Here is a 12,506-nt window from a genome sequence, read left to right as displayed (position 1 = left end):
CTCCTCTGTTATCATACTGTTAACTGGGTTTAGATCACAAGTTGTACGGTGTGATTGGTGTGGCTGGTATGAGTCTTACCCGGGATTCAAAATCCTCCCTTATTGTGTACGCTCGTCCGGGCACAGTACCTAACTGGAGTCTGGAGGAGGGTCATAGGGGGAGGAGCCAGTACACACCACCTGACCTGTAAAAGCTTTACTTTTGTGCCCTGTCTCCTGCGGAGCCGCTATTCCCCATGGTCCTTTCAGGAACCCCAGCATCCACTACGGACTCCGAGAAATAGAATTATCGGTAAGTAAATTCTTATTATATATATATATATATATATATATATATATATATATATATATATATATATATATATATATATATATATATATATATATACATACATGCAGCTATAAGGGAAAATCACTCAGTTATAGTGTACATCCCTGTGTTATATAGCGCTCTGGTGTGTGCTGGCATACTCTCTCTCTGTCTCCCCAAAGGGCTTTGTGGGGTCCTGTCCTCTGTCAGAGCATTCCCTGTGTGTGTGCGGTGTGTCGGTATGGCTGTGTCGACATGTTTGATAAGGAGGCTTATGTGGAGGCGGAGCAGATGCCGATAAATGTGATGTCACCCCCTGCGGGGTCGACACCTGAGTGGATGGTTATGTGGAAGGAATTACGCGACAGTGTCGACTCCTTACATAAAAGGTTTGACGACATACCAAATATGGGACAGCCGGCTTCTCAGCCTGTGCCTGCCCAGGCGTCTCAAAAGCCATCAGGTGCTCTAAAACGCCCGCTACCTCAGATGGCAGACACAGATGTCGACACAGATACTGACTCCAGCGTCGACGACGATGAGACTAATGTAACTTCCAATAGGGCCACACGTTACATGATTGAGGCAATGAAAAATGTGTTGCACATTTCTGATGTTACCCCAGGAACCACAAAAAAGGGTATTATGTTTGGAGAGAAAAAACTACCAGTAGTTTTTCCTCCATCTGAGGAATTAAATGAAGTGTGTGAAGAAGCGTGTGTGTGAAGAAGCGTGGGCTTCCCCCGATAAGAAACTGGTAATTTCTAAAAGGTTACTAATGACGTACCCTTTCCCGCCAGAGGATAGGTCACGTTGGGAAACATCCCCTAGGGTGGATAAAGCGCTCACACGCTTGTCAAAGAAGGTGGCACTACCGTCTCCGGATACGGCCGCCCTAAAGGAGCCTGCTGATAGGAAGCAGGAGGCTATCCTGAAGTCTGTATATACACACACAGGTATTATACTGAGACCAGCTATTGCTTCAGCATGGATGTGCAGTGCTGCAGCTGCGTGGTCAGATTCCCTGTCGGAAAATATTGATACCCTAGACAGGGACACTATATTGCTAACCGTAGAGCATATTAAAGACGCAGTCTTATACATGAGAGATGCACAGAGGGATATTTGCCGGCTGGCATCTAAAATAAGTGCAATGTCCATTTCTGCCAGGAGAGGGTTATGGACTCGGCAGTGGACAGGTGATGCAGATTCTAAAAGGCACATGGAAGTTTTGCCTTATAAGGGTGAGGAGTTGTTCGGGGATGGTCTCTCGGACCTCGTTTCCACAGCAACAGCTGGGAAGTCAGCATTTTTACCCCATGTTCCCTCACAGCCAAAGATAGCACCGTATTATCAGGTACAGTCCTTTCGGCCCCATAAGGGCAAGCGGGTTAAAGGCGCGTCCTTTCTGCCCAGAGGCAGAGGTAGAGGGAAAAAGCTGCAGCATACAGCCAGTTCCCAGGAGCGAAAGTCCTCCCCCGCTTCCTCCAAGTCCACCGCATGACGCTGGGGCTCCACAGGCGGAGCCAGGTACGGTGGGGGCCCGTCTCAAAAACTTCAGCAATCAGTGGGCTCGCTCACGGGTGTATCCCTGGATCCTTCAAGTAGTATCTCGGGGGTACAAGCTGGAATTCGAGACTTCTCCCCCCCGCCGTTTCCTCAAATCTGCCTTGCCAACAACTCCCTCAGGCAGGGAGGCAGTGCTAGAGGCAATTCACAAGCTGTATTCCCAGCAGGTGATAGTCAAGGTGCCCCTCCTTCAACAAGGACGGGGTTACTATTCCACAATGTTTGTGGTACCGAAACCGGACGGTTCGGTGAGACCAATTTTAAATTTGAAATCCTTGAACACATATATAAAAAAATTCAAGTTCAAGATGGAATCGCTCAGGGCGGTTATTGCAAGCCTGGACGAGGGGGATTACATGGTATCACTGGACATCAAGGATGCTTACCTGCATGTCCCCATTTACCATCCTCACCAGGATTTGTGGTACAGGATTGTCATTACCAATTCCAGACGTTGCCGTTTGGTCTGTCCACGGCACCGAGGGTATTTACCAAGGTAATGGCCGAAATGATGATACTCCTTCGAAAAAAGGGAGTTTTAATTATCCCGTACTTGGACGATCTCCTGATAAAGGCGAGGTCCAGGGAGCAGTTGTTGGTCGGGGTAGCACTATCTCGGGAGGTGCTACAACAGCACGGTTGGATTCTAAATATTCCAAAGTCACAGCTGGTCCCTACGACACGTCTACTGTTCCTGGGGATGGTTCTGGACACAGAACAGAAAAGTGTTTCTCCCGGAGGAGAAGGCCAAGGAGCTGTCATCTCTAGTCAGAGGCCTCCTAAAACCAAAACAGGTGTCGGTGCATCACTGCACGCGAGTCCTGGGAAAAATGGTAGCTTCCTACGAAGCAATTCCGTTCGGCAGGTTCCATGCAAGAACTTTTCAGTGGGACCTGTTGGACAAGTGGTCCGGATCGCATCTTCAGATGCATCGGCTGATAACCCTGTCTCCAAGGACCAGGGTGTCTCTGCTGTGGTGGCTGCAAAGTGCTCATCTTCAAGAGGGCCGCAGATTCGGCATACAGGACTGGGTCCTGGTGACCACGGATGCCAGCCTTCGAGGCTGGGGGCAGTCACACAGGGAAGAAACTTCCAAGGACTATGGTCAAGTCAGGAGACTTCCCTACACATAAATATTCTGGAACTGAGGGCCATTTTCAATGCCCTAAGTCAGGCAAAACCCCTGCTTCAAAACCAGCCGGTACTGATCCAGTCAGACAACATCACGGCAGTCGCCCATGTAAACCGACAGGGCGGCACAAGAAGCAGGACGGCGATGGCAGAAGCCACAAGGATTCTCCGATGGGCGGAAAATCACGTGTTAGCACTGTCAGCAGTGTTCATTCCGGGAGTGGACAACTGGGAAGCAGACTTCCTCAGCAGGCACGACCTCCACCCGGGAGAGTGGGGACTTCATCCAGAAGTCTTCCAACTGATTGTAAACCGTTGGGAAAGGCCACAGGTGGACATGATGGCGTCCCGCCTAAACAAAAAGCTAGAAAGATATTGCGCCAGGTCAAGAGACCCTCAGGCGATAGCTGTGGACGCTCTAGTGACACCGTGGGTGTACCGGTCGGTTTATGTGTTCCCTCCTCTTCCTCTCATACCCAAGGTACTGAGGATAATAAGGAGAAGAGGAGTAAGAACTATACTCATTGTTCCGGATTGGCCAAGAAGAGCTTGGTACCTGGAACTTCAAGAAATGATCTCAGAGGACCCATGGCCTCTGCCGCTCAGACAGGACCTGCTGCAGCAGGGGCCCTGTCTGTTCCAAGACTTACTGCGGCTGCGTTTGACGGCATGGCGGTTGAACACTGGATCCTGAAGGAAAAGGGCATTCCGGAGGAAGTCATTCCTACGCTGATTAAAGCTAGGAAAGAAGTGACCGCAAACCATTATCACCGCATTTGGCGAAAATATGTTGCGTGGTGTGAGGCCAGGAAGGCCCCAACGGAGGAATTTCAGCTGGGCCGTTTTCTGCACTTCCTACAGTCAGGGGTGACTATGGGCCTAAAATTGGGTTCCATTAAGGTCCAGATTTCGGCTCTATCGATTTTCTTCCAGAGAGAACTGGCTTCACTACCTGAAGTTCAGACTTTTGTTAAGGGAGTGCTGCATATTCAGCCCCCTCTTGTGCCTCCAGTGGCACCTTGGGATCTCAACGTGGTGTTGGATATCCTAAAGTCACATTGGTTTGAGCCACTTAAAACCGTGGAATTAAAATATCTCGCGTGGAAAGTGGTCATGCTGTTGGCCTTGGCTTCGGCCAGGCGTGTGTCAGAATTGGCGGCTTTGTCATGTAAAAGCCCTTATCTGATTTTCCATATGGATAGGGCAGAATTGAGGACTCGTCCCCAGTTTCTCCCTAAGGTGGTATCAGCCTTTCATTTGAACCAACCTATCGTGGTGCCTGCGGCTACTAAAGACTTGGAGGCTTCCAAGTTGTTGGATGTAGTCAGGGCCCTGAAAATTTGTTTCCAGGACAGCTAGTGTCAGGAAAAACTGACTCGTTGTTTATCCTGTATGCACCCAACAAGCTGGGTGCTCCTGCTTCAAAGCAGACTATTGCTCGCTGGATCTGTAGTACGATTCAGCTTGCACATTCTGCGGCTGGACTGCCGCATCCTAAATCAGTGAAAGCCCATTCCACGAGGAAGGTGGGCTCTTCTTGGGCGGCTGCCCGAGGGGTCTCGGCTCTACAACTTTGCCGAGCAGCTACTTGGTCGGGGTCAAACACATTTGCTAAATTCTACAAGTTTGACACCCTGTCCTCCTACCTAGAGTTTGCCCATTCGGTGCTGCAGAGTCATCCGCACTCTCCCGCCCGTTTGGGAGCTTTGGTATAATCCCCATGGTCCTTACGGAGTCTCAGCATCCACTTAGGACGTCGGAGAAAATAAGATTTTACTCACCGGTAAATCTATTTCTCGTAGTCCGTAGTGGATGCTGGGCGCCTGTCCCAAGTGCGGATTGTCTGCAATACTTGTACATAGTTATTGTTTAACTAAAGGGTTATTGTTGAGCCATCTGTTGAGAGGCTCAGTTATTGTTCATACTGTTAACTGGGTATAGTATCACGAGTTATACGGTGTGGCTGGTATGAGTCTTACCCGGGATTCAAAATCCTTCCTATTTGTGTCAGCTCTTCCGGGCACAGTATCCTAACTGATGTCTGGAGGAGGGTCATAGAGGGAGGAGCCAGTGCACACCAGGTAGACCAAAAGCTTTCTTTTAGTTGTGCCCAGTCTCCTGCGGAGCCGCTATTCCCCATGGTCCTTACGGAGTCCCAGCATCCACTACGGACTACGAGAAATAGATTTACCGGTGAGTAAAATCTTATTTTTTGTACAGAAAGCAATTGGGCAGTATTTGGGCACTGATTTAAAAAATAAAAAAATAACTTGTGCCGCCCTGATGCTGATTCTGTCCTCTCCGCAGGTGCTGGAGAAGTATCACAACACACCCATGAGCCATAAAGAGATTCTCCAGGTCATCCAGCGGGAAGGGCTGAAAGAAATCAGGTGAGTCTGACGCAAGACTTCCCCCATCTTACGTGTGGCACCTACGGGAGCCCCAGTATTCAGATGACCTGGCATTTCTCAGTGTTACCTCCGTGTACTTACTCCTACAGCAGAGGAGATGGTTATCCAGACTATGGGGAAGCTCTGGTGTTATCCAGATAACCTATGGTTGCTATAGGCAACACCGCCATCTTCCGTGCAACATTGTCCATAGATGCATCCTTACTCAATATTTACAATCTAACAAATCCTAGCCCCATATCTGTAACCAGATACAGGATGTACCAGCATTCCAGAACAGCCACCCGGAGAGCAATAATTATATCTAGATAGAATCTGTGCCACGGAACCTTCAGATAACACACATAGAAGTTGTACAGGCACATCACGTACTCCCAGTATATTCTGTTATTCGTGTATCTCACAGCAGCATGTTTCATGTCTGCGGATCCGCCTAGAACCCGAGGATGGGTCCGCAGAGCGGAGACATAAGAGGCGCTAATGTGAGCTGACCATCCGTATGTGTCTCTGTGACCTGTGTGTTAGACCTGTAGGCTAGGGATCGGGAACGCACAGCTGCCCCAACCCCCCCCCCCCCTGTGCTCATTGTTAATGAGCACAGACACTTATTTATTACAATATTTTGCGCTGCTTTTGCCTAGTTTCTATATGGTTATTTGTTGAACTTTATGGGGGCGTAGAGTCCCAGGAAACGGGTAAATGAGGCGTCCCTGGTTGGCAGCCCAGGCAGCAGCGTTGTGTATGAATGCAGGAGCTGCTGGAACACTGAAGACCATGTGTGATAGTGTAGTGGGGTCCATACACACATTACATACAGCCAACACTCTCCCTACCTGTCCTCTGCCGCTGAGTGGGTGTTGGTGCCAGGAAGTGACCAGTGGGAACGAGCCCTAATGATGAGCAGGTTTCCTGTCCTTTCTCTAATCACAAGCATCAGTGTAATCTCGTCACTAAGGTACTGTATGTAGGGAGAACGTTGTTCCCAGAGAAGTGGAAGAATAATCCACAATACAGAGCTCATTACTGCGTCTCTGGAATAAAGCTACATTACTGGGTAATCCTCTATTTCCAGAACAATAACTATCATGGTACAACATTAAATGCACAGTGGTGATAGCCTGCGGGTGTAATGTTTATGTACAGACCTCCTTTATATGTGCATGAGCCCCGCACCGCAGATCCATGTTCCTCCACCTTCTCCTCTGGAGGGAGAACAGATGCACCAAGCGACACGTCTCTGGCACAGTGAGAATAGGTGCACAGCGAGATTGTGGGTGGCTGGGGTGATGGCGTCGGGCTTACTGCGTTTGTACAAGTTTCGCAGTCCCCCCCCCCCCCCCCTCCTAATTTAAACCGGAAACGTGATAGGTTCTCTTTAACCAGCAGCTAATTCTACGGGGTCAGCTGAATTAGGCATGAGGGGTTGAGTTGCCATTGTACGTTCCCCCTCATGGCCCAATCTCACCCCAGTGTCCTGGATTTTTGTACTCAGCCCTGTGATGCCGCAAACAAAATTTTGTGAGTCTGGCAGGTACCATGAGTGCTTCTTATTGAATTGACCCCTAAATGTGATGTTTCGCTGGAACCCTCTATCAAGAACCACTGTACATACATTTTTCCACCGAGCCAAAAATCACAAGAGATCAGATTTTCCTGATCACTGCCATGTATGTTACCAAGTAGACTGCAAGCCTGTCCATCCTCCCTTCCTCCCCCATTTTGTGCAAGTAGCAACACTGTGCCCGATTACGTTGCAGATACTACAGTTAATGTACAGTGCTGAGGACACTTGTCTTTTAATGACAATAATGATAGCATCGTTATTCCGGTCCCTATTACAGGCTGCAGATCTGGGGTATTCCCGCAGACTGTACTCTGAAGTTGCTGTCACCTGTTGTCACACACTAACAATACGCTAGACATTCTCTGTCTGATGACCTCGTCATCCCCACCATGCTCTGGGTCTATTGCAGCACCCCTGTTCTTCTTGTGCCTCAGAATGCCTCTCTAACCTCCCCTCCCAGCGCACCAACACTCCTACTTCTGCCAGACATTGCTGAGTTTCTGATTTGTGGTCTTCAGCACCCCTTGCCTCTCCCTGACCATGATCTAATCACCGGCAAGCTCTCGTCGTGACACTCTACAGGCCTCCTCTCACCCGCAGAAGTCTCTAGTAAATGTCACCAACCTTACACCTCTAACACCGTCTGTCTCCAGATTTCTATACGGATATGGCGATGTCACATCTCCAGTCAGACCACACCACCTTAATCACATGGCTCCAGCTGTCCAAACTGAGCTCTGCCGTGGCACACCTTACCTCCATCACTGACCTAAGTTGTGTCCTACTTCATGGACAAGATTTATAAGATCCAAAGTGACATTGCATCATAATTACTGCCCTCCAGTGCCACCTTCTCTCCATGTGATTCCCATAAGTGAAGGTGAAGTATCTACTCTCTCCTTCTGTCCGCTTGTCCTCACCCCATCACAGATCAGCTGTTCTACTGTCCTCACCCCAGCCTGACACTTCAGAGACACTGCACTGACTGAGGTGATCTGATCACTGCTAGGTGTAAATGCTGTTACCCCTTATTCTCCTGGATCTCTGCTGCATGTGACCACACTCCTATACACACTGCGTTCCCTAGGTCATCAGGTCACTCTGTGTGTTCTCCTCTCTGAATCCTCCATCTATACTACCTCTCCTGGATCTCTGCTGCATGTGACCACACTCCTATACACACTGCGTTCCCTAGGTCATCAGGTCACTCCGTGTGTTCTCCTCTCTGAATCCTCTATCTATACTATCTCTCCTGGATCTCTGCTGCATGTGACACTGTGACCGCTCTCCTGTACACACTGCGTTCCCTAGGTCATCAGGTCACTCCGTGTGTTCTCCTCTCTGAATCCTCCATCTATACTACCTCTCCTGGATCTCTGCTGCATGTGACACTGACCACACTCCTATACACACTGCGTTCCCTAGGTCATCAGGTCACTCCGTGTGTTCTCCTCTCTGAATCCTCTATGTATACTGTCTCTCCTGGATCTCTGCTGCATGTGACCACACTCCTATACACACTGCGTTCCCTAGGTCATCAGGTCACTCTGTGTGTTCTCCTCTCTGGATCCCCTACACTACCTCTCCTGGATCTCTGCTGCATGTGACCACTCTCCTATACACACTGCGTTCCCTAGGTCATCAGGTCACTCCGTGTGTTCTCCTCTCTGGATCCTCTATCTATACTGTCTCTCCTGGATCTCTGCTGCATGTGACCACACTCCTATACACACTGCGTTCCCTAGGTCATCAGGTCACTCCGTGTGTTCTCCTCTCTGGATCCTCTATCTATACTACCTCTCCTGGATCTCTGCTGCATGTGACACTGACCACACTCCTATACACACTGCGTTCCTTAGGTCATCAGGTCACTCCGTGTGTTCTCCTCTCTGAATCCTCTATCTATACTGTCTCTCCTGGATCTCTGCTGCATGTGACACTGACCACTCTCCTATACACACTGCGTTCCTTAGGTCATCAGGTCAGTCCGTGTGTTCTCCTCTCTGGATCCTCTATGTATACTGTCTCTCCTGGATCTCTGCTGCATGTGACCACACTCCTATACACACTGCGTTCCCTAGGTCATCAGGTCACTCTGTGTGTTCTCCTCTCTGGATCCCCTACACTACCTCTCCTGGATCTCTGCTGCATGTGACCACTCTCCTATACACACTGCGTTCCCTAGGTCATCAGGTCACTCCGTGTGTTCTCCTCTCTGGATCCCCTACACTACCTCTCCTGGATCTCTGCTGCATGTGACACTGACCACTCTCCTATACACACTGTGTTGCCTAGGTCATCAGGTCACTCCGTGTGTTCTCCTCTCTGAATCCTCCATCTATACTACCTCTCCTGGATCTCTGCTGCATGTGACCACACTCCTATACACACTGCGTTCCCTAGGTCATCAGGTCACTCCGTGTGTTCTCCTCTCTGGATCCCCTACACTACCTCTCCTGGATCTCTGCTGCATGTGACCACTCTCCTATACACACTGCGTTCCTTAGGTCATCAGGTCACTCCGTGTGTTCTCCTCTCTGAATCCTCTATCTATACTATCTCTCCTGGATCTCTGCTGCATGTGACCACACTCCTATACACACTGCGTTCCCTAGGTCATCAGGTCACTCCGTGTGTTCTCCTCTCTGGATCCTCTATCTATACTATCTCTCCTGGATCTCTGCTGCATGTGACCACACTCCTATACACACTGCGTTCCCTAGGTCATCAGGTCACTCCGTGTGTTCTCCTCTCTGGATCCCCTACACTACCTCTCCTGGATCTCTGCTGCATGTGACCACTCTCCTATACACACTGCGTTCCTTAGGTCATCAGGTCACTCCGTGTGTTCTCCTCTCTGAATCCTCTATCTATACTGTCTCTCCTGGATCTCTGCTGCATGTGACACTGACCACTCTCCTATACACACTGCGTTCCTTAGGTCATCAGGTCACTCCGTGTGTTCTCCTCTTTGGATCCTCTATGTATACTGTCTCTCCTGGATCTCTGCTGCATGTGACCACACTCCTATACACACTGCGTTCCCTAGGTCATCAGGTCACTCTGTGTGTTCTCCTCTCTGGATCCCCTACACTACCTCTCCTGGATCTCTGCTGCATGTGACCACTCTCCTATACACACTGCGTTCCCTAGGTCATCAGGTCACTCCGTGTGTTCTCCTCTCTGGATCCCCTACACTACCTCTCCTGGATCTCTGCTGCATGTGACACTGACCACTCTCCTATACACACTGTGTTGCCTAGGTCATCAGGTCACTCCGTGTGTTCTCCTCTCTGAATCCTCCATCTATACTACCTCTCCTGGATCTCTGCTGCATGTGACCACACTACTATACACACTGCGTTCCCTAGGTCATCAGGTCACTCCGTGTGTTCTCCTCTCTGGATCCCCTACACTACCTCTCCTGGATCTCTGCTGCATGTGACCACTCTCCTATACACACTGCGTTCCCTAGGTCATCAGGTCACTCCGTGTGTTCTCCTCTCTGGATCCTCTATCTATACTACCTCTCCTGGATCTCTGCTGCATGTGACACTGACCACACTCCTATACACACTGTGTTGCCTAGGTCATCAGGTCACTCTGTGTGTTCTCCTCTCTGGATCCTCCATCTATACTATCTCTCCTGGCAAACTAATAGGCTCTTATTGGATTTCAGTGATGTCTCTGTGCAGATTGTACCCACCCTTCCTCCCCTCCCCCGGTCTCTCATCTGTGCTGGCCGCGTTACTGAATGTCTGTCTGTCCTATCATCTTGGATGTTCTCTCACTCATTCATAATAACTAACCCAACAAACCTGACCCCTCAGGCCCACTGTCTAGATGTCATCCTTGTGGCCCACACTTAGGCCCAGATTTATCAAGCCTTGGAGAGTGATAAATAGCACAGTGATAAAGTACCAACCAATCAGCTCACAACTGTCATTTTTCAAACAGCCTGTAACATGGCAGCTAGCAGCTGATTGGCTGGTACTTAAACCGTGCAATTTACCACTCTCCAAGGCCAGATAAATGGGGGCCTTAGTCTGTATCAGCCTGTTAACACATAACATACCTAGAGTACAGCCATATCTCATACAGGGCCCTGTATACCTGTAATCCATGCCCTCCCTATATCCCGCATTGGCTATTGCAACAGTCTCCTCACTGGTCTTCCCCCTAACCCGGCTCTCACCCCTATAATCTGTTCTGAGTGCAGCGGCGCGTCTGATCTTCCTCGCAGAACGCTCCGCTCAGCCAGGCCTTACATTGGTATCTTTCAGAGTCCAATATAAAATGCACCTAACATACGTGTCTCAGGATATCTCCAAACGCCAACCCTCCGCTCTGCCCAACCTCTGCGTCTCCTCCGCGCTCAGTACCTGCTCCCATTCCACATTACCGGACTGTTCCTGGGGAATCCCCCTCCTGCTAGGGGTGTGATACAAAAAGGTTGACGTTCACAATCCATGTTGGCGCTAACCCTCTTGTATGACACTCTATTTCCCTATAGTGTAAGCCGGCGAGCAGCGCCCTCTGTCTGACTGTTATTGGTTAGCCTGGTTTTGTGACGGTTTGTTATCCGGTGTACAGCATCGCGGGGAGTGCTGGCTCTATATAATATAATAATGCTACTGACTGGCCACCAGTGCTGCTGTGTTATAATGGCCGCTGTGTGTGTGTTTTCCAGTGGCACATCTCCCCTGGCCTGCTTGAACGCCATGCTCCACACCAACTCCAGAGGGGAGGAGGGCATGTTTTACAAGGTCCCGGGCAGAATGGGGGTCTACACACTGAAGGTAAGACTGACTACACACTGGGGTTGTTTCAGTTGTTTTACCCTGTGGCTACCACAAGGGGGCACAAAATGGAGCAAGTCAATTGTTGCTCCGTTTAGACGGCCAATAGCCGCGGGGATGACGTTTCTTCTTGCAGCCTCCTGAGGTGCGAGGAGAAATAAGTCGGCACTGGGCGTCTGAACGGTAGTTTGGCCGCCATCGCGGGAATTTAGATGGGTTTAGCCGTTTTATGCAGCTAAACTCTGTCTGGGTGTAACGTGCATGTGCGCTCAAACAACAATTGAACTGTGACAATTGTTTGGGCGTCTAAACAGTCCCGTTTAGCCAGGAAAAATAGACAAAACAATTGAATTGGCTCTTCTGTGTTCATGTTCTCTGTCTAGCTATACATACATAGTACGTGTGCTGAAATCGGACACATGTAGGGCTCATAGTGATGGGTGGGCACGCCAGGGCAGGGGTTCTAGTGAATGGTGGACACGCCAGAGTAGTGGGCCTAGTGACTGGTGAGCACGCCAGGGTAGGGGGCATAGTGGCAGGTCAGCATGCAATTGTAGGGGGCCTAGTGACGGATGGGCACGCCAGTGTACGGGGCCTAGTAACATGTGGGCACGCCATTGTACGGGACCTAGTGACTGGTGGGCACGCCAGGGTAGGGGGCCTGTTGGTGGGTAGGCACGCCAGGGTAGGGGGCTTAGTGATGGGTAAGCATGTTACAGTGT

General features: G+C 49.8%; 1 protein-coding gene across 4 annotated transcripts in view; it reads left to right on the top strand.

Annotated features, from left to right (window-relative positions):
- ASXL2 (ASXL transcriptional regulator 2) overlaps positions 1-12,506 on the top strand; it is a 114,198-nt gene that overhangs the window by 43,260 nt on the left and 58,432 nt on the right. For 2 of the 4 annotated variants that reach the window (XR_010175804.1, XM_063914962.1), the window contains exons 2-3: positions 5,318-5,400; positions 11,676-11,784. The exons of 1 other annotated variant lie outside the window; for it this stretch is intronic. Coding sequence is in view for 1 of the 3 variants with exons in the window: in XM_063914962.1 (XP_063771032.1) it covers positions 5,318-5,400; positions 11,676-11,784 (192 nt within the window). In the remaining 2 variants the exon portion in view is untranslated. Of the gene's footprint in view, positions 1-5,316; positions 5,401-11,675; positions 11,785-12,506 lie in introns of those variants that run through there. One more of the 4 variants, XM_063914965.1, reaches the window with a different exon arrangement.

Source organism: Pseudophryne corroboree, chromosome 4, assembly GCF_028390025.1.
Source record: "Pseudophryne corroboree isolate aPseCor3 chromosome 4, aPseCor3.hap2, whole genome shotgun sequence".
Classification (NCBI taxonomy): domain Eukaryota; kingdom Metazoa; phylum Chordata; class Amphibia; order Anura; family Myobatrachidae; genus Pseudophryne; species Pseudophryne corroboree.
The sequence above is the reverse complement of the archived record's forward strand: the minus strand, read 5'-3'. Positions and strand labels throughout refer to the sequence as shown.